This window comes from Haliotis rufescens, unplaced genomic scaffold (genome assembly GCF_023055435.1).
Source record: "Haliotis rufescens isolate VD_foot unplaced genomic scaffold, xgHalRufe1.0.p SCAF_11, whole genome shotgun sequence".
Taxonomy (NCBI): Eukaryota; Metazoa; Mollusca; class Gastropoda; order Lepetellida; family Haliotidae; genus Haliotis; species Haliotis rufescens.
The window spans coordinates 17,125,183-17,149,040 of NW_025963791.1; the positions used below are offsets into that span (position 1 = coordinate 17,125,183).

General features: G+C 38.1%; 1 protein-coding gene across 3 annotated transcripts in view; it reads left to right on the top strand.

The window, feature by feature from the left end:
- The first annotated feature begins 874 nt into the window (after positions 1-874).
- The window catches only part of LOC124152035 (extracellular matrix organizing protein FRAS1-like), a 132,678-nt gene continuing 109,694 nt past the window's right edge, over positions 875-23,858 (top strand). For all 3 annotated transcript variants that reach the window (XR_007219938.1, XM_048392333.1, XM_048392334.1), the window contains exons 1-3: positions 875-997; positions 3,820-4,100; positions 4,981-5,012. Coding sequence is in view for 2 of the 3 variants with exons in the window: in XM_048392333.1 (XP_048248290.1) it covers positions 4,022-4,100; positions 4,981-5,012 (111 nt within the window). In the remaining variant the exon portion in view is untranslated. The remainder of the gene's footprint in view (positions 998-3,819; positions 4,101-4,980; positions 5,013-23,858) is intronic.

The window sequence follows — 23,858 nt, forward strand, 5'->3', positions numbered from 1 at the left end:
CTATATAGCAATCTTTATCATCATATATAACAATCTTTATCATCCTATATAGCAATCTTTATCATCCTATATAACAATCTTTATCATCCTATATTGCCATCTTTATCATCCTATATAGCAATCTTTATCATCCTATATAGCAATCTTTATCATCCTATATAGCAATCTTTATCATCCTATATAGCAATCTTTATCATTATATATAGCAATCTTTATCATCATATAGCAATCTTTATCATCCTATATTGCCATCTTTATCATCCTATATAGCAATCTTTATCATCCTATATAACAATCTTTATCATCCTATATGGCAATCTATTTCATTATATATACCATCTTCCATGTGCGAAGGAACATTGACTCTACTCATCTTTTACCTCTGAATATAGCCTAAGGACTGGTCTTGGGCATTGATTTTCAAGAATCCGTGTCTATGTTTGTCCATGTATGCAGGACCTGCTACTGCGCACGTTTGAGCATGGATTGTTCACAAAAATTAAATTCACGATGACTTTTTCACTCTTCTAAACTCGGCTGTTTGCTACTTTATCGAAAACGCTAGCATTCCGTAATAGTTAGTGAGACGCGTGCGAGCAGATTCACAGATGTTGCCAAGTAATCTCACTGTGAAAACGTCAAGATTGCAAACGTGCTCTCACGTCCACAGCTCACACATCGCTTGTATCTATACCATATCCACAATCTGACCAACATCACATCTCGTTCCTCCCTCTTAACTGCGACATATTGGATATTAAATAATATCTAATACAATTGTACCTAAACAATCACACAGATAGTTTAGCGTTGGCTAAAAATAACCCCGCCTGTATTGAATGCCCTCGGCGAAAAACGAATCACGGAATGCTCCCTTATGCAAATGAGCTCGCGGTGGCGGTCCCATCGTGCGGTGTTGAGAGTTGTAAACTCACATTCAAGTGGATGTTACCTTCATCTGTGATGTCGCAGTTCGGATTATCCACCGATGTGACAGGTAACTCATTTTTGGTGAATATCTAAACCCTTTTGAGACCTATCCGGAACTTATACCGATCATTTGTAACTTTGTCGTTGTGTCAGTATTACATCTTTCTCAGGTAAGCGAAAATACCTTCTACAGCTGAGCGGTTCGAACGCACGACAGTGTATCGTCTGCTTTTGTAGTCTCCAAAAACCAGGCCCGGCGTTTTGTGTAAACATCGGAATTACGCCTGGAGTTTGTAAATCCTTTACTTATTTGTGTTTAGTAGTTTAGTTTAGATAATAACCTTAGAAAGTTTACATTTCTTTAGTTAACTTGACAGTTTGGTTATTTTAAGAGTGGAGTTAAGATCTGCGCTACTTTTTCAAATTCAATTATATTCATAGGTAATGGTTCGTACAGCGTTTTAATGTTTGAACGGATGGAATAACGTTTTGTTTACACGGGTTGTCTGATATACTTTTGTAATTTGAAACAATAGATTAAAGTTGACACTATTTTGTAGTCGCAATGTTTTATGGAGCTGTACGGGGGATTTGAATATCTTGCGTTATGTCTGATATGTTGTATTATGGAAAACTAAATGAAAATGATTATTTTTGTTTTTGATCGCGCATTCAAAATAATTACATATATCCCCGAATTCGTTTTGACTATATGCAAGTATTTGATACAATGTTTTAAGATACATAAATGCATTATAGGTGAACGTTATCAGCTGAGATAACATAAGACCATTTGAAATTTAAGCAGTCAAATGCAGATTTGTCGTTTTATGTACTGTAACTAAATTGGTTTATAATGTGTTTTTTTCTTATTGTCTCAACTTCTTATGAGGAAATGGTTTCAAACTAAAACCCAATGTGTGGATTATGAATCACCTGCAGGTTGCCTGGGCTGGGAGTTCGTATATGGTATACCACTTGTTATCACCTGTTATCTATGAGAAGGCAATGTAACAATTTGCAACATTATGGAATTTATGTAACATTTGAATGCAATATTTAACTATGAGACAGATACAAAGGTTGCACTATGTGACACATTGTAGCCAGTAATTGGTATTATTAGGCCTATTTTGCCCATCTATGCAATAATTATTTCATACTGCAACCACCAATTTTACCTGACAGTTTACCTGATATAATCAAAATGAAGAGTAAATATAATTTCTGTAGTAGACAAATCATAAAAGAACTAAATAAACAAAAATCAACATAATTAGTGTCATTATAACTTTTTATTAACACTTACCTGCAATAAGTATGAACTTTTATCGATTTTATGATTTCTGTTGTGTTTTTTATTAGCATCAATGTACTTATATTTCAACATGGCAATGATGGCAGGGTACTAGTTCATGACATGAAAACAATACAAGAGTTTGTCATATTCCTGACCCCGAAAAATCATAATGAACTTTTTTGTGAATTATTTTGTTTGTTCATCTGTAAACAATATGTTGCAGAAATGTCATGGTTACAATCAGTTATTGAGGTATTTGTACAGCCTCTGTGCTGTCTGCTGAGTCCCCTCTTGTGGGAGGGTTACAAGGCCCCTCCCATGAAACACCTGCTCGGGTTAGACAATGTAACAGCTGTTAAGTGAGGGTTTCACAGAAAAAACAGAGTTCAATACAGTCTTGACTTTCATCATTTCCTTTTGTTTATGTATCTTTAATTTGAAGTGTTTCAACTCTTCTGAGTTTATTACAGTTATAAAAAAAACCTCGTAATGTGCTAAGGATGATATTTAAAAAACATCACTAGAAAACAGGAATTGTACATTATTATTTTTTCAGCACAGTAGAACATGTTAGGTCCTTTGCCTTAGTTAACAATTAATAGATCTTTTAATAGTAGAAAACAAAGGAATATTAACAGCATTCCCCCTCTGACAAACCATACTGTGCAATCATTCAGTCATGCGGGATCACTGCAATAAAACATTCAAATGTTCTCTATCAAATGTTGAAATATTATTATTGCAAATCTCAACAAGTGGCTGTTGCGGCTGTGATTAAATGCATGCCATGTGGAGGCTCCCATCTCCCTGACAGTGTAAGCTTGACTGTCAGGTAGGGTGATGGCTAGTACCTGTAGGGCTACACTGTAGATAGGCCGGAGACTCACTGCCCGCTGGTCACTGCATGGGAAGGCTCAACAGTGACAGACAGGGATCTCCCCGGAGTTAACAGAGACACATGCATCTTACACTGGGATTAGAAGCCACTGATATATTGTTTATAAGAGTGTATGATATTCTATTACATTTTACAGAGTTTCAGATGAGTTAATTTTGTAGGACATTAATTTACTGTCTTCCAAACTGTTCTTAAGATATGTTACTGTTTGGTATTGATTGAAGAATGTAACATCAAAATAGGCTCAAATCAAGCAAACATCCAAATAACATTTTTCACTTGCAAAATCACTGGTTTATATATATTATTTGAGCTATATCCATTGAGTAATATGTATTTTGTATTTGTGTTAACATGGTTAATTAAGCCCATGTCACTAATACGAACTCAAGCTTAAAGTGTTTCCAAATGTTCGAAACATAACACTTTATAACCTCCATAATTAATACATCGTATTAAGTATTAATCATGTTAAAATGCATGATATTGAAGACTGCCTTCCTTTTTAGGGAAACATACCTAACTTCTTATGGAAGCATAGCATACTGTTTACCAAGGTTGTGTTCATCATTATCATGATTATGTTCAAGAAAGCAATTTATGTTTTTAACAAAACTTTTCTTCTTAGATAATCAAAGTGAAATAGTGATTTTGCCAAAAATGCTTTCAACAGGTTGTCTTCCAATTTCAGGGTGAAAGGATGGATAGTGTTTTAGAACAGCTGTGAAGGATTACCTGTGGACAAGTGTCAGTGCCTCCTCCTTCAGGAGGGGAACCAAGGAGAAGGAGGATATATATGTGTGTTGTGTTGTGTGATCCAGGGAGTGTACTAGCAGAGCACCAGGGAATGGGGTCCACAGAACACCGCCTCTAGACTAGCTGGACTCATAGCGATGAGTGGCCAGCTCTGTGTGGGGGTCTGCTGGCCAGTGCTGGTGGTAGGACTCCTCAGCCTGGCGACATTTGTCAATGGTGAGACTGGGTGCTGATGTGTTTCGTGTAGATGTAGTTGGTATTTAGTTATATAGCCAGATAAATGCTGATATATCTTTTCTTATTAAGTTAAACAGCCAATTGAATCAATTGTCTTATACAGTTATTGGTAATGAAATCCATATTCAATTAAACATCATATGGAATTTAAGTCAGGGTTACAAATTAAGTGTTTTATGAACCAAGCAGTCACAGAGTGTGTGAATATTTTATGACTCTACATGGTTTCTCTGAAGTGTATTTGATAGAATGAGTTCAAACAAATCGTAGGCTTTTTGTTGAGTTGGGATTTAGGAAAGAAGTTTTAAAGTTTCTTGTGGAAAACATACAGTTTTTTCATGATTAAATCGGTTATCTCTTCTTTTCGCCTTGGACAAATTAAATATAATGTTTACATAATCTTACGGAAGAAATAAATATTTGCATTATTTTATCGTTAGACGTTTTCACGTGTCCATTATGGAGGGATGGAAAAAAGTGCTGACAACAGAGAAAAACCTTCACTTGGACTAAATGTAGTACAGCATATGCTGGCATACTTCTTAGTGCCCTGTCCACAGACTATTATGTATGGAAAGAAGTGCTTTGTAATATTACACATTGTGTATTCCAAGTAACTTGAGGAAGATGAGAAACATATAGGTAAACTGCACACATAGCCGAAAAGACATGTGTGCCCAGTGTTGATGTGTGCAAACATACAGTATAAAGTTGACACGCAGGCTGTATTACAACAGACTCACAGGCACTGCTCCCAAACCCCTCTTGAATGGAGTTTTATTCCCGGCCTTACTTCATACCCATTCCAGTTACAAAAGTGATTTTGAGAGCATCGCTGAAGTGTTTTCTGTGTTTTCAGGTGGATGTTTGCACATGGATGCTGTGTATTTGGTGAGTATTTGACAAGTTTGCCCAAGTTTCACACAAGAGCCCTGTGTTGTATTACCCTATTGCCGCTCACGACTTCAGCCTATAGCTTGACCAATGGGCTGGCTAAGACAGTGGCTTCGGTGTGGCCAAGGGATTGTGGTGATGTGTAAATTGGCTTTGCTCTGTCCTCTTGTCAGTAATGTCCCTCTGCAAAGTCTCGGCTCTGACTCTTTATTTGATGTTTCTAGTTGTAAGAATGATTAAGAAATGGCTCCTGTGTGATGTTTAGCTTTTGAGAAGGATGACAGTTGGAAAACTGCTGCTGATCATGTGATAATCATGCGATAGATGTGTTCATTGCATCGTGTGTCTTGTTTGCTGCGAAGGGTCCACAGATGAGTGTAGGATGTTCCTGCACATCCATGTAACTTGTTCACAGTTGGCAATCCCATTGCATAATGTTAAAGCCAGAGTTATAGGTTTTGTGGTGGACACTGACCTGACAGGAAGATGCCCCTTGTTAAAGTGTAAGGCATGTACTGAAAAACACAGACTCCTGGTAATTCTTCCATTCAGAACTTCACTGTTAAGAATTTTAATAACACCCAATTAGCACCCAGGTTAGCTATAGTAATATATGGTTTTATGTTATGCACTAATCTATGTCCAGTACACACAAATGTTGAGATTGGATGCAGAAAAAGTATATACTGCATCGCAAGGATGCACAAAAATGTTCATTGCACCATACAGTGCAACAAAGGCAACTCGATCATGACCACTGTGCATATGATTATTGATTCTAAAGTAATTTTCAAAATGTACAGTACACTACACCATTTCATTACTTTACAAGGCCCCTCATATTGCCTGAAAGGACCCGTAATATTAATTATAGAGGGGGCCCCCAGGACCCCCACTTTTGTAAGTCAAGGTAAAGCATGGTAATGTGAAAGAATCGGTAGTCTATTTTGTCTTTTGACAGTATATTTACATTAATATATGTCCATGGTTTCACATTCACCGGACAAATACAGACTGGTCCGAAGTCCATATCTGGTAACATTCTGTTTGTAAGCTGAGTATGATTGTCCATGTAATAATACGAACAGCTAGTGAAAATAATTCCAAGTGCCAAATTCAGGCGAGCAACTTTTAGCAGATACTGCCTGCGGACACATTCACTGGGAAAAGTACTGTCCAGATTAACAAGGTTTCTCTATCACCCTTGCCTCAACATGTCAACAGTTGTGTGTCATTATACACCTAATAGTTTGTGACTTATCTAAAAGGTCAAAGATGTATGCCATGCTGTTACTGACAACATAGTGCAGTGCTGCTGGTGTGCACTGCTGACCGCTGGCACCAGTGTGATTTAGGCTGTTCTTAGCATCGATCTAACTATTTACACATGGTAATCATGGTTTCTGCATATAGTAAATCTCTTTTTATTTTATATCTCTCGTTATGATATAGGTCTCAGGTTGTAATGTCCGGGAAATACTTTCTAGAAAATTTCCGGTTGGCAAAGTTTTAAATGTCCGGTTTGCACTTTTTCAAATCGGACATTTTACAGTCACTGTCTGGTTTTCGGATCCCTGGTATTACTATAAGTAGTCTGTGGACTTCTGAGGGTAAATTTGACCAAAATGCAAACTGCATTAAGAAATTGTAAAAGAAAATAATTAAATGATAACTAATTGTTCTTGGGGAAGATCCGTACTTTGTGGTTCTCCCGTTTCAGAGAATATACATCCCTTTTTAAAAGAATTTCTTGCTTCATTGGTGTTATTTTGTATGTAGCATAATGATAATTCATCTACAGTAATTGTTATGTGAACAATGAGAAGTTCGCTCCTTACTGACTTGGTTAATGCATGTCATCGTATCCCAGTTGAGTAGATTGATGCTCATGATGTCAACCATATAATTGTCTGGTCCAAAAATGATTTCATAATAGCTTGAATATTGTTGAGTGCAGCTTTAAACAACAAACAAGCGAACTAAAATGTGGGATTTACTTTGGTCTGTCAATTTGTGAGTCTGTAATTGTTAGAGGGTCCTAGGCTTGAAACTGAGGGTCTAATGGTGATGACTGTACCACCAATGAATATGATGTTAATATATGCATAGCCTTATAAGTATTATGAATTGGGATTTCCTTGTTTGAACCAAAACTTGGCGGTTGAGTGAATCTGACACACACAGTCTGAACATAGAGTTTGGTATCTCAGCAGAAATGTCTATGAATATAAAGAGCATGCTCTATCTGTGAAACCTGGAGCTTGTATACTTCAATTGAGCAGTGTTTTCTGTCAACATGAACAGTCTATTTTCCCCATCAGCTTATCTTTTGTCAGGTAGTTTATTCGTTGTACATATATCTATTGACATTCAGTGAATTACCAGTTGTGTGTAAATCCATGTACAAACTCATCTTATTCTCAAGCCCTGTCATTTCTTATTGCCAGGTGCTTTACAAATTGCGGTGAAGCTGACAAAGCAAAACTGACAAACATTGTATAAAATAATGCATTTTTTTTCATACAGCCCTGGCATGATGAATATTTCATACCTGATCTTAGGAATTTGATAACAAAGACTGATGGCTTGCCACCACCGATTTTGTTTCGAAGAGCAATGAAGAAGCACTGGAGCGAAGCCAGTGTTGTAGAAATAGGCCTATAAACTTCACTGACGGAGGGCATGGTGGAGGGGGGGCTGTGATAGTGAGGGTAGAGAATGTTTGGTATGGGGGTGGGGTGGGGGGACTGTGATGGTGAGGGTAGAGGAGGCATGGCATTAGAGGTTGTGGACTGTGATAGTGAGGGTAGAGAATGTTTGGTATGGGGGTGGGGTGGGGGGACTGTGATAGTGAGGGTAGAGGAGGCATGGCATTAGAGGTTGGGGACTGTGATAGTGAGGGTAGAGAATGTTTGGCATGGGAGGAGGGGGACTGTGATAGTGAGGGTAGAGGAGGGATGGCATGAGGGGTGGGGGACTGTGATAGTGAGGGTAGAGAATGTTTGGCATGGGAGGAGGGGGACTGTGATAGTGAGGGTACAGGAGGCATGGCATGAGGGGTGGGGGACTGTGATAGTGAGGGTAGAGAATGTTTGGCATGGGAGGAGGGGGACCGTGATAGTGAGGGTAGAGGAGGCATGGCATGAGGGGTGGGAGACTGTGATAGTGAGGTTAGAGAAGGTATGACTGTGGTAATGAGGGTAGAGGAGGTGTGGCATGAGGGGGGGACTGTGATAGTGAGGATAGAGAATGTTTGGCATGGGGGTGGGGTTGGGGGACTGTGATAGTGAGGGTAGAGGAGGCATGGGGGGAGGCAACTGTGAATGCTCAATTACCAGGTTCAGTGTCACCGTCATCAGTCTTGTACTGGACCCTGAACTGGGACCTGTGTGCTAGAGCATGGGGAGGCAGTTGTGTATGTTCCACATCTATCAGTTAAATCCACTATCATCACTCTTGTGCTGACACATGGCTGGACAGTGACATACTGTGGTCTCAGTGTGTCCAGGGATCACATGGGATTAAGATGGAGCGATACGGTCAAATTAACTGAATTTCTGTCCCATGAAATATCATCCGTTTTACCCTATGTAATTGTATTTGTATTCCCTTTAAACTTTTACTCTGCTTGTATCTCAGTGTATTTGAAATGTTGGAATTCAGTTAAAGATTAGATTTAGGTAACAATGAAGCATCGCCATGCCACATTGTTGGTAGAAGAAAATGACATAAAAAAGACATTTCATATTTTTTTATTTGTTCTTCAAAACATTATCTGAATATGATTCAGGGTGTGCAGTGGTAGTTTATGCCAGTCTCTTCTTATAATGAAACAACTAGATTACTTTTGCCTATTCGTGCTATTGTAGCCTTGCAGATTAGCCTATTGTATGCAAAACATTTTTGTGGTGAATACGTAAGCTCGCATTTGGGAGAATTATTTTTATAAATTTTTAAGGGTGATCAGAATCTGTAAACCATATTAATCATGTTAAGTAGTTTGTATGAATACCAGCTCTCAGCTCGAGTGCTTTTATTTGATACCCTTGTTGTAGTACTTCACATTTAAGGCTAAATAATAAAACATCATTACCCCATTCATTTCTGCCTGTGCACATCAATGATTAGGCTAATCAAACAGATACATTACCTGCCAGGCCTTTGACATTGATATTAACCTGAGTTAATGAGCAAGTGGTCAAGTCCACAGACTCCTGTACAGGTAATTGCAAAGGTGTGATATGTGTAAGCTGAGAGTTGGGGCTGGCAGCCTGTCTGTTTGTGCTTGGGGTCTCACCAGCCTCAATAGGACTTAATGTGTTGTCTGTAAAGGGATCTCTCTATATCAGGGATGGGACCCACCAAGACCCTATTGCACTTGTGTTGTCTTTAAGGGAACTCTCTATAGCGGAAGGGCCCTATTTGACTTCATGTGGTGTCCATAAAGGGATCTCATTATTAAGGGGAAATGCCTGACCACCCTGGTGCTGGCATCATTATTTGTTGTATCGAATTAAGATTGAAATTTGAGATTGTCCTTGTGGTAAGAGGTGAGTTGAAATGGGGTTTTACATCGCATCCAAGATATTGCACTTATACTGTGATGTGCATGCACGTGTGTGCGTGTGGCTGTTATACTGGTCTGGACTAATGCCAATTTTATAGTGCTTGCCCATTGAGATACCATGCCACAGTTTAACATGAATACCCCACTCAGACACATAATACTGATTCTGAGCCAACCAGTCCTTGCTTTAACCCTTTTACGAGCTCCAGTCAGGGTAACAACAAGTAACACCATTAAACATCTTTTTGTATGATGTGGCTAGGGATTGAATCCCGGACCTTCTGCTCTCTGGGCAGACACTCTATCAGTAGATCATGAAGGCGATCCTACATGATAAAGCCACACAATGACAACACCAGGTTCTAAGCATTCTATTAAGTGTTATAATGAAAATTCACTCCACCACAAAGATATATTATTGAATTTGTTTTGTTTCGAATACTTATTGTAAAAATATGCCGCGGGAAGAAATTAGGGAACATAGCATTGAAGCAGAAGAATGTTTATTGTTACTGCAACATTAAACAACTAACAAAACCAGAAAGAGATTTATCAACCTAGAAAGTTATATTTTCCATTACTGTACTTTTCACAACAAAGAAAAATGTACTTGGTTTCATCATTCACTTCATGAAAACATTTTTGTTGATAACTGAAATAATCTGTGCAATGTGCATGGATGAACCTTTCCAAATAAATAGCATATTTGGTATTTTAAAAAAAACAAATTCCTATTACACAGCAATATCATCTTGAAGTTTCCCATCAAAACCCTGTATGAGATACAGGCATTACACAACAAAAGGCCTTCATTGTTATGGTGTTGTACAATGTTAATACATAACTACAATGTTATTACCTGGGATGGGTTATAGACAGAGCCATGTGTCTGTGCTCCTTTATAATGAAGTGACCTGCCACAATTCATCAAATGCCTTGGGCTTTCTACCTGCATGGCATGCCTCGATGCATATGTTTAACTTCATTCATAGAGTCAAGATCTCAGATCTTTTCTGTCTTCAAGTCATGTGTGAAGGATGAGATGCTTCACATTTGCCTCTAGCACAAACCTCTTCACAGAAGTCCAAATTCTGAGAATGAATGTGTTGAATAGGTTTTACATATTTGTTATCATTAAAAGATAAATGCCTTCAGTTGCAGGTGGCATAGCTCTGATGTTTATTGCCTTGTTTTTGATGCTGTGTTTTATTACCACATATGTGTGGTATTTCATGCATCTTTTGTAGTATTGATCACTTCACTGACATATTTTTAATTTTTTTTGTGTGTTTGTTGTTTAACCATGTTCACGCTGCGTTCAGCAATATTCCAGCTATATAAATGGCGATCTATAAATAATCAAGTCTGGACCAGACAATCCAGTGATTGACATCATGAGCATCGATCCTCGCAATTGGGATACAATGACATGCATCAACCAAGTCAGCAAGCCTGACCATGCACCCAACCCCGTTTGTTGCCTCTTACGATAAGCATAGTCACTTTTTATGGCAAGCATGGGTTGCTGAAGACCTATTCTACCCAAGATCTTCATGGTCATCACCGACATAAGCTGAATTGTTTGCCAAACTTTATTACCACTGTCATAGATTCCTCACATACATCACCAGAGATTTTTAATGTGTGACAGTGTGTTAATCCATTAGGATCACATCACCCTATTCTTGTTGCAGTTGTTTCTGAGTCAGGAACTTACTGGCCATTCTGAACTGATGCAACTATAGGTCATCATGAAAAATTATAGAGACATCATGTATCAACTATAATAACATGGTTGAAGTCGGAGAAATCAGTTGAATGTGATTTTCTTTGTCTGTAGGTACTTGGGGAAATGAGATGATGGGTGGCAGGATATTTGGTAATGAGATGGGCAGGGATGACATCGATCCCAATTGCGTGGATCGATGCTCATGGTGTCAATCACTGGATTGTCTGGTCCAGACTTGATTATTTACAGACTGCCGTCATATAGCTGGAATATTGGTGAATGCGACGTTAAACAACAAACAAACAATGAATATATTGTGACTGGTGATGATACGACTCGTAACAAGCGTCATGTGCTTTTCACCACTGCTACAGTTCAGATTTGGTTGATGTGTAGAGGGATGTGTAGGAAATATAAGTTTTGTAACTTAAAAAGAAGTATTTGCTCAATATATATGTTAATATTCTATGGTTAATTGTTGTGATGCTGTGGTTTTGACAAATGTTTGATGGTTTTCAGAACTAACTAACCTCTGTAAAAGCAATAGAGTTGTGTTGTTGACTTAACAACGAAGCATTTTACATATTTTTTATGACTATCATTTTCAGGAAATTATCTTTTAGTGTGTTTGAATATGAAGTCAACCCATAGTCATTTCCCGAGGTGTTGATGGCAATAAACAGTGTCCCATGCTGGTACTGTAACCACCATCCCAAGTTTATGGTTCACGTCTGTGATGAAGTTGCCTATTACCATTGAAGAGACCATTTCTACATGAAGTGCTTTCGTGGTTGCATATTATGGCTATGAAAGGACTAACACAATTCGTATGTGAAGTACTGCAGTTACCGTTTGTGACTATTAAATTAACAAAGCTAATATACCTTTTTGGGGACTTTTTCACTGAATTTACACTATGAATTATTGCAGTAGTGTCATCACTGTTTATTTGTTTAAAGGATCAATTTGAAATCTCCTGTGCCACTCCTCTGAGAGTGCGGCTAAAGCAGCAACCTGTATATGACCTCTGTCCATAAACACTGCATCCTGGCTTACAATCACAAACTACCGCTCCAGGTGTGATGATTCGGATACAGGTAACAGCGGCCAATTAACGAGCCATACAGTCCGCTGCTTCATCATAAAGATACCATCAAATGATCAGGGCATTTAGTTCAACCAGGGCGAGCCGATTTACTGGGCTGGGCTGCACACCTGTTCTTACCACTGCTCTCTCTCGTGGTCAGTGTTAAGTTTGATGTGGTCGTTGGTGGTGTGGGGACAGTGTACCCTGTCACTGTTGGGGTGGATCTGGAGAAGGGGTTAGGAGTGTAGTGGTTGACAGTGTGGGGGCATTTTATCTGGTCACTGTTGGGGTGGCTGTGAGAAGGGGGTGGGAGTGTAGTGTTTTACAGTGTGGTGACAGTTTACCTGGTGGGGTGGATCTGGAGAAGGGGGTGGGAGGGTTGTGTTTTACAGTGTGGGGACAGTTTACCTGGTGGGGTGGATCTGGAGAAGGGGGTGGGAGGGTAGTGTTTTACAGTGTGGGGACAGTTTACCTGGTGGGGTGGATCTGGAGAAGGGGGTGGGAGGGTTGTGTTTTACAGTGTGGGGACAGTTTAACTGGCGGGGTGGATCTGGAGAAGGGGCTGGGAGGGTAGTGTTTTACAGTGTATGGACAGTTTACCTGGCGGGGTGGATCTGGAGAAGGGGGTGGGAGTGTAGTGTTTTACAGTGTGGGGACAGTTTACCTGGTGGGGTGGATCTGGAGAAGGGGGTGGGAGGGTTGTGTTTTACAGTGTGGGGACAGTTTACCTGGTGGGGTGGATCTGTAGAAGGGGTTGGGAGTTTACTGTTTTACAGTGTGGGGACAGTTTACCTGGTGGGGTGGATCTGGAGAAGGGGGTGGGAGGGTTGTGTTTTACAGTGTGGGGACAGTTTACCTGGTGGGGTGGATCTGGAGAACGGGGGTGGGAGTGTAGTGTTTTACAGTGTGGGGACAGTTTACCTGGTGGGGTGGATCTGGAGAGGGGGGTGGGAGGGTTGTGTTTTACAGTGTGGGGACAGTTTACCTGGTGGGGTGGATCTGTAGAAGGGGGTGGGAGTTTACTGTTTTACAGTGTGGGGACAGTTTACCTGGTGGGGTGGATCTGGAGAAGGGGGTGGGAGTTTACTGTTTTACAGTGTGGGGACAGTTTACCTGGTGGGGTGGATCTGGAGAAGGGGGTGGAAGGTACTGGTTAACACAGTGGGGGCAGTTTACCTGGTCACTGTTGGGATTGATAGCAGTCAACAATAGCTGACAATAATCTTAAATCTAATTGTTAAAAAAATGTACATGCATCCAGTAAGATTGAGCAATGTTTAGTGTAAGGAACAAAGAGCCTTTGTGTGCTATGGAGGAACATATAAAGAAAATACACCTTTTTTTATGATAGAAGTTTTAACTGCTCACCACTCCTTCTGCACACATGTAATTTCCAGCCAGCCATGAAATGTTGGATGTGAATAAATTGTGGGAGAGGTCACAGTGGAGATTTAACAAAGTAAGCCTGCTACAGGCTATTTGTCTTGCCACATAATCCAAATTGAGAAACCGATTGAGAAAACCAAAAATTAAAATCAGGGTGAAATGGAAATCTGTCTGTTTTGTATAGTGTGTGTATGCAAGTATATACATAAAGTCCATTGGCCCAGTTATAAATCCCTCTTTAATGGTCCACCTTTATGCCACAGGTCAGACAACATGGCATGGAGTATCGGTATTCGCTCAAATATCCCTCTCTTCAAACAATTCCTTAATGTGACTATTCATTTTCCTGCCACCTGAATACATTCAACACTATTGTTAATGAAATCAAATTATTTGGTTGAATGAACATCCTTGCTCCTATTCTGGAAATAGCGCTACAATTGGAGCACCCTGTGACTTAACAAAACACCTTACAAAGAGAGAACAGGGGCTATTGGTGGAGTGGAAGGTCAGGATTGATACACTTGGTGCGCATGTATAGGCCACAATCAACTGGACCTTCAGTTGCCCTGCAGTAGTTCTCCCTTCCAGTCAGTGAATAAAAGACAGTTCATCAGATATTTGTAATGTGTGATCAGTTGAGCATTGATGTTTATGAAAGAAATAAGGCCATTTGTAAAATTAGGGTTATTATTATGAAAATGGGGAGTATATGTTGAAAAATCAACAGTAACTGATGATGATGATGATGATGATGATGATGATGATGATGATGGAAGATAGATAGTGTTAATCTTCCTTTTTCAAATTCTGATAGATTCACAGAAAATACAAGAAGGGATGAAACAATATCTTAAAACATAAATAATGTAACGTAATGGCTTGTCAGTATTTGATAAAGCACCCACTTCTCCAATTATTATTATACATGTATTATACATTCAGGCAAATTCCTCCCATCATCATAAATGAAGAAGCACCTGTTTCAGGGTGTAAGAGTCAGTTTTCTTACTTCTAACACTAACAGTTAAATGAGAAATGTGGTCCTGTATTCAGCTCTAAATTAACAGCTTTTGTAATGATTAGGAACATCAAATCAACAACTACTCTAGCTTGGAGCACTTTTACCTACCTACCGAAAATGGCCCTTGGACTCGAGCAACTCCAGTGCATACACCAAATGTACATATATACCCTTGCTCACTTAATCGACAATAGACGCTGTGCGCTAGCTCGGAGTTATGAAAATATTTTCATTTTTTTGTGTGGTAGAGATTTCCTTATTGTGTAGTGTGAAGAAAGAATCTGCCACTCCAAGTAGGTTTCAATGAAACTTAATTTACTTCAAAAAGCCGCTGACAGTCTGGTCTATCCTGCTGTATGGGGTGAGAGGGGCTTGGAACACATAACTTATTACTTCCACTTGCATTTTGTAACAACTACCTTTCTTTGGCATCAGGCGCATGTATGATGTCCCTTTTAAGTTAATGTAATATGCTTACGTGACGTATCAAAAGATTTAAATTACCCACATACTGTTCATTGTGAATTTTTTTTCCTTTGATAATTTGGTTTCAAATATAAGTAGATAGGCAAGGTTTGAAAGCCATGAATCCTTATTGAATTTGGATTTCAGTCGTGGATGTGGAAACTTACACATGTTACATATGAAGTGTATTTAGAGAGAGATTCTGATATAAGCATGATGAGATTGATATCATGACATCAGTGGACACATTGTTAATTACTAAAAGTCCGAACTATTTATGAGGGAATTTATTTTTCTGAAATAATTTTTTTTATCAAAACATTTTTCTTAGGCAAGTTAGAATCACTTTGTTCAATTGTAAAGAGCTAAAATATAACAAAAAATATATGAAATTATTACGAATTAGCCTCTCACAATACTTTTTGATAAGTATCACCTAGATCAGTACAATGTATATTAGGAACAGATTTCCAAAGATGTGTTGGTTTTGTGATCAGCAGTCGTATATGTTCGAATCAGTCTCCAATACGCAGGCAATTTGACACGTACCATATGTATCATTTGTTGATCTTTCAGAGTAGCCTGTGAATACTGACTGTAAAACACACTATTCATCAGGTGCCTTCAACTTGGGCAGTGTTATGCATTCGTATTACTAGGGAGGCATACCGGTGTTATGATCTCTTGGAGTGCTGGACGTTTGCCATGGTTCCTGCAAATCTTGAACCAATTTCCAAGACCTCTTCAATCTTCAGACACAACCGAAAGCTGAACAAGCATTAGTTCTATGGCTAGTGGTTTTATTTCATTGTTTACTTTAGAATTGACACAGTGGAGTTAGTGTAAACACAGTAAATGTGTAAGGTGTTTTAATGCAGTGACAAGGCTGTCAGTCCAATACACACTAGCATATATATATAGATAATTAGGAAACAGTGTGTCGGGTTGGGAGGTTTTCAGCTGACTGGATACTGGCTTGTAACCTCAGCATAGGACTTATAGCCTCTGTATGGCAAGACCTAGGCTAACATCTGTTCTCTGAAATGAACTATTTTGCAGAAAAAAACAGTTATTAGATATAATGAAAAGGAGCCCAGATACTTTCTTCATTTCTTGATACTGCAGTTATCTACATGATCTAGACTTGCCAACTATTATAGACTTGCAGGGGCTGTATTCGATAGATTTGTTTCAGGGTCTGTATGACAGACTTTTTACAGTGTTTTAATGGTTTTTATATAGTCCACCGACTCGAAGAAAAAAAGGTGGAAAAACAGACATGAAAATATGTTTTTTTTCCACTGCTACAAAACACTGCTTAAAAGTGCAGGGCCCCATTCATGAAAGCAATCTCAGCAGTACGATGATGGTAAATCTGTGTTAAAGTATTAGAGTTACGATCACCTGAGCGCTACGATGATGGTAAATCTATGTTAAAGTATAGGAGTTACTACAATGATGGTAAATCTATGTTAAAGTATTGGAGTTACTACAATGATGGTAAATCTATGTTAAAGTATTAGAGTTACGATCACCTTAGCGCTACGATGATGGTAAGTCTACGTTAAAGTATTAGTGTTACGATCACCTCAGCACTACGATGATGGTAAGCCTGTGTTAAAGTATTAGAGTTACGATCACTGTAGTGCTTAGATCACTTTGTGGAAGGATGCCCAGGACAGTAGATTACAGTACAATGAACCATGATATTTCCCCATGGGCTCATCCCTTACTATGAGGGTTGATAACACTGTCAGCAGATGGTAGATTTTCTCTCTGTGTAGTGAGTTACTGTTGTTAAATACCAGAGTTGATAATATCATGGCAGCCTGGACCAGACAAACCAGTGGTTGATATGAGCATGCTTCCTTCAATTAAGCACAACAGTGCTAAGTTTACGTTTTCACACTTTTCTCTCAGCCATCGTATTGTACATCATATTGGCTACATAATGATGTAAGAAAAATTGATTGCATGATACTTGCACTTTAAAGTATGGGAGCTACGATCATCATAGCTCTACTGTTGTCGTATGCATATGCTTAAGTATGGGAGTTACAATCACCTTAGCGCTACGATTGTCGTAAGCCCGTTTTAAATTGTGGGAGTTACGATCACTTCAGCACTTAGTTCGCTTTGTGGAGCCAGGATCCGCATTGGGCAGACTTCATGTAAACCTCATTGAATCCCTGGACATGTGACTAGTGATGTCAGCCATGAGCGGTTTTGAAACTGGAACTTACGTACAGTAAGTAAAGTCCATTAAACTGATTCTTCTTATTAAGAACATCGGAGGTAAATGGAAGCTATAATGAGAAAGCCTCACTTGCTGTTATGCTTTGCCTCACCAGATAAGATCTGAACATAGACTCCAAGGGCAGCATTTTTGTACAGACAGCTCAGCTTACAACCAAACCCCTCTGCTAGGCTGTATCCAGTATTAGGCAATTTGTAAATGTTCTTGTGTTCAGCAGGGCAGAAAGTTAATTATAGAATCCTGGCAATTTGAGAGTCTTTCTGACTTACTAAAATTAAGTTGATGTTTTGTTCCAGTGAAAACAGTGCCCAATTAGTAACACAAGCTCTGCCTTCCACGGAGGCATGAGGATACACACCGAGGAAACTGACAACATCCTTACAATATCATCAGAGGTGTTTGATGGGCAATGGTGGAGATAGTTCTGACATGCAACTTACATTCTTTGTTCAACATGTTTAACGGAATCTGTATTGCTTTCACATATAGGAACTGTTAGGATGAATATAGACATACTTATTATATCAAAGGTACAGAAACTTTATTATTTACATATAGGAACTGTTAGGATGAATATAGACATACTTATTATATCAAACGTACAGAAATTTTATTATTTACATATAGGAACTGTTATGATGAATATAGACATACTTATTATATCAAACGTACAGAAATTTTATTATTTACATATAGGAACTCTTATGATGAATATAGACATATTTATTATATCAAATGTACAGAAACTTTATTATTTTATTTAGTGGAACTACTGAGTGTTCACAGCAACTGTTCACATAAAAAGTCCAACATTATTGCAAACATTGAAAACCTGTAAAGTAATCCTTAGTATTTTGTATATTTTTCATCTCAATGTTCAACTTTATAAAGAGGGTTTGGTTCAAAGAACATTTTTAAAAAATGAAGTGTTTGAGAATACAACTGTTATATGCTAAATTATGTGCAAAAATGGTTCACAATTTGAATCTTGACTGCTAAAGTTCAACATGTTCACATCTGGTTATGTAATTTAAACATTTTTCAGAAGTTCATTTGCTCATAAATGCATGACATAGTGATTTTTATAGTGCAGCAGTTTATCAATAGAACTTAAAGAGTGGAAAAGCAGAGAGCTAACAAGATATAAAGGACAAAAATGAGGTTGTAGGCAGAGTCACTTCACTTCTTTGAATATCCTGCCAATAAAATACAGCAAGAATTTTTTTTAAGGAAACAGGAAGTGCATCATTTTTCCCCAGAGATAAATGCTATACATATGTTGGCTGGTGAATAGGTGGAAATATAAACCCCTTTTTCAATTTTGAGGAAGACTGTAATTTAGGGCTGATAGGAGACGAGAAACACAAAACAACAATTTGCTTAAAAAATACCTGAAGCAGGAACTAATTCCCATTCAGTCATTTGTACAGACACCTGTAATATATTAAATTGAAGTTACATACCTCCACTGATTGTTGTTACTCACCTATGGTAATAGTACACATGTAACCTGTAAAATAATGTATTTGGTACAAAGGAAAAGTGTGTGATGGCACAACTAGTTAACCATGTTAACGATAATCCTAAAATAGAATTTGAGATTTGAAGAAAAACATGCATGCACAGCAGGTGAATCTTCATATATTTGGTCTGTAGTAAGAATTATAATTTACTACAGAAGTATATTAATATAAGTATAACTAACAAGCTACAATGAATTTTTATATTTCTGAGGAAATTATTGACATTAATTGCCTAGTGAAAGATAAACCGTAATATGTCCCGAGTTTCGAGTTGGTTACCGGTATTCTGTTTCTTACCCATAATCAAATTTAGTGCAAACCTCTCTACATCTTAGTCCTCACCTCCTTTGAAACTTCTAGCAGCTGTGACCCTAAAGAAATGTATCCCTATGCAACAGTTAAAAGGCGTGACTGTCTACCTAAACTAGTGATAAAAGCGCTAAGCTTGTAGCACATACCAACAGTGGAACCAGTTCATAAACAAGTGACTTTTTCACAGCCCATTGGATTGTATAAAGTAGCTTGCAATTACCTTTTAAATACAGTATATTTGTATCAGTTACACTTGTACAAAAACTAATGCAAAACGTTAGAAACTTTTGTTGCATTTAATATGCTCAATTCCAAAAGAAACGCACACCCAAAATTTGGACGTCGGCACCTGGTGGGGTCCAACAGTCTGCATGGCAGTAGTTAATATAGGTGGCTTGACGCAAGTGAGATCATGCACTAACTCTATCTGGACGTAACATGTGCTCGTCCGTTTCTTGGGCAATCCTGCGCACTGTTTCTCAATAATACAGGAGATCTTAGTGGGGTGAACCTGTAGATCTCTCACTGCTCGTGTTGCCATCATACCAGCTTCAATCATGCCCAATACTCGATGTTGATTGTTTATGCCTTATCCGGGCATGGTGCAAGAACTGACGGACGTTTGTTGCCAGGTTTCACCTTTATGGCTACCTGCAACACCCAACAGTCCATGTTGTTCTCAGAATGTGCTCAGAAAGAGGTGTTCTGACTAATCCATCTCATGGATTTGAAGAGTCTATGTGTTGTGTTCAGTGTTTAACTCAAAAAACGATGAGTGGAACGTTTCTAGACATGTTATCCTATCAATGTGTGTCTTTTGTTGGATAAATAACTGGTAATGGATATTACTGAGATCGGAAGTTGCAACATGAGATGTGCGTTTCTGTGGAACTTAGTATACATCAACTTTATGAAATGCAAGTTAACAATTTTAGAAGTCAATGGTGTGTGTGAGAATGTCACAAGTGTTGACGTAACGTTACAGCGGCTCACTAGCCAATTTTAAAGTTTTTAAACGTTAGATAATGCCAGATATGCATACCACCTCTTAATGATGCATAAAGGGATGTAGATTATGTGACATTAAGTTGCAGTAAGTTATTTGGAATCAGAATCCAGAATTCTCTCTTGTTCTCGTTTCATATCAGCATGTAGAAGATGATATCACAGAATGAATGAATGGAAAGTAGTACCGGCGAGAAATTAAAAAAGTTGATTATTTGATAGAAAAACTGTAGTTCCTAAGAGCATTACAGAACATTTAATATCCCCTGTCTGGCTACCCATAAGAAAGTATAATCTTCTACAGTAAAATATTTAGCTTAATCTCCTATAGTGATATATTCAGTATGATCTCTTACAGTTATATATGCAGTAATATCTCCTACTGTGATATATGCAGTAATATCTCCTACAGTGATCATGGTGATTTATTCAGTATGATCTCCTTCAGTGATATATTTTGTATTATCTCCTCCAATGATATTTTCAGTATTATCTCCTACAGTGATACAAATTGAATGTAATATCCTACAATGATAATATTATGTTCAGTATAATCTCAGACTGAGTAATATACTCAGTATAATCTCCAACAGTGGTATGTTTGGGTCATTAAGACATTAAGATCTAAACTTCTTTTCTTCTTTTCAATGTGGCTACACAGATATACGTGTGTTTTCATAGATTCTCAGCTTCATGTTTGATTTAGGGTGTTGTTTCACCATTATTATGGATCTGGACTTATGTTTTGGATACGTTATCCAGACTCCCATCTCTATCATGGGATCAGTTGGTGTAACTCTCTCCTCTCCTTGGAAGTATTCTTCCTCATCCTTGTTGATGGAACTACCACACAGTGAGGAGATCCATGAGGCTGGTTTGTTGGTTTGTTGTTTAACGTTGCACTCACCAATATTCAATTTACATGATGGCGGTCTGTAAATAATCAAGTCTGGACCAGACAATCCAGTGATTAATATCATGAGCATCGACCCACGTAATTGGGATCAATGACATGCATCAACCAAGTCAGTGAGTCTGACCACCCATCCCGTTAGTCCCCTTTTACGACAAGCATAGTCCCTTTTTATGGCAAGCATGGGTTGCTGAAGACCTATTCTACCCAGGAACCATGAGGTACATGCCAGGGACTTCACCTTCCATGTTTAAGTCCTGGAGACTCTCTATCATGCTTTTGAGGGTCCTAGTCAGGAAAATGGGAGACTCAAAGTGGCCACAATACTAACAAGTTAGAAAGTATTTGTGAACCTTTACATTAACTATTTCCTTGTTTGGAATGAAAAAAAGTGATTGCATGAAGAAAATCGGACACAGACGATATTATAAATGCAAAGTACGATGGCTATATATTTGAGTTTGTTAAATGATTCAAACTGACATACTTTTTTTAATCCCATAGGACTCCCAAGCCAGATATCTCCCATGGCAAAAAAGTTGTTCATTCTCAAAATGTCATGAGAATACATATAAACGATGAAATATTTTGTGTTATTTTGTGTCCCGTAAAAGCGTGCACACATTCCAAGCTGTGTTGTGTTCTACAAGGTTGAGCAGGACCAGACAACTAAACACAGCACACTGTCAGTCCTAGTCTGTCATACAGACCCTGATACAAATATATCCAATACAGCCCATGCAAGTCTATAATGTTTGGCAAGTCTAGATTACTGCAGTGTCTGAAAATGAAGAGAGTCTCTGGGCTCCTTTTTATTATATTTTTATTAAGATAATTTAACAAATGTTTTTTTCCTGTAAGATATGTTCATTTCAGAGACTGCATGTTAGTCTATGTCAATCCCTGCATGAGTCAGGGCAGGGTAGTCTGCGGCTGTGTACTGTTCCAGGATAGATATGGTTTTCCTATAACTGTACGTCTGTTGTGTTGTTGTTTTGGTGTTGTAACCATGCCAATAATACCTCCACTGAATGTAACCTCTTCCTTCCTCCTCATCAGTGCTGATCATGTCATGTTCCTGATCCCCCTGTGGTTATGCAGTATCCTATGAAATGGGTGAAGACAGCGTTACCTACTTGCTCCACGCATGAATTGTGATTATAAAAGCAGTAACATTTTGACATGTAGCTTATTCAAAAGTGAGTTAAAATAAGGTGTATTTCGTCGAGCTTTTTGTCAGTCAGAGATTTTACCTGTTCTAAGTTTTGTTCATATATTACAGTATTACAGTAAACTACGGTTATAACGAACTCAAAGGGACCACTAATTTTAGTTCGTTATAACTGTAGTTTGTTATAAGCATATATACAGAATATATACAGCAAATGGCAGCGACCAAGAAATAAGTTCATAATATCAGTCAGTTCGATATAAGCATGTTTGTTATAAATGTATTTTACTGTACAGAATTAATCTCAGAACTGTTTCCATTTCAGATGAGTGTCTTAATGTCAACGTTTATGTCAGTTTTCTAAAGAATTGACTTTCTCAAATGTGTTCCTTCAGTGTCTTGATCTTGTAACAATCCTATCATAAATACCTCTTGAAAAAAGAAATATGGCATTTGACAATTACAATATGAACAATATAAGATATATAAAATAAGGGGATAAAAGTCTATGTTGAACCAATCAAGCAAAGATGGTTTGGAAAATCTCAGCAAAAGGCCATAGTACTTAAATGATTGGCACTTAACAATGCTTATGGGAGGCTTTGTGTAGCAAAAAGAGTTATTAACAATGATTAATAGTGTAAACAGAAGATAAAAATGTTTGTCATTGATCAATGCAGTGTGGTATTTCTTCAACAAGTCCTTCACCAGCTTTTCAGATTAAAGCTTCCCACCCTAATGTAGTGATGAATGAAAATGAGTAATTACATTTCCCACAAAGGTATACTTTTTCAGTTAAAGTACAAAAAGGATAGGGGACACCTGAACGATTCAGAAACTGATATGAAGTGTATAGCAGATGTGGCTGTTTATCAGTGTCTGTGTGATGGCAGTGGGCAGGCCCTGTAATTGTGTCGTAGATAAAGAATGCATCTGTACCAGCATGGTTGGTCTCCAGTCAGCAGGGAACCTATCTCCTATGCATCAAGAGAAATGCAGTGTATTATCGTTGCTAAGCTTCACACTAGCAATGCCATCGGCAGCAATGATACAAATCTACCATCTCATCTTATTAACAGATAGTGGTGGATTCATAAATATTGGATGTAGAGGTGCGTACCACGATTTGAAATAATAATGAATCTGTACAGTACATTTGGAAAATACTGGTATATTGCATTTTACAAAATCATGAATATTTTTATTTTGGTCCGAAAGTTACATACATAAATTGAAATTCTGAAATTCATAAATTAGCAACTGATTCCTGTGATAAAAAAAGAGAACTAATTGTGACCAGCTTACTATTATTATCATACTGGCGTTGTGACCATAGCAACATCCACCAAAGTGGCGGATGAATACAAAGTTGTCAAAAATGTGCTGGGAAAGTCCAATGTTTAG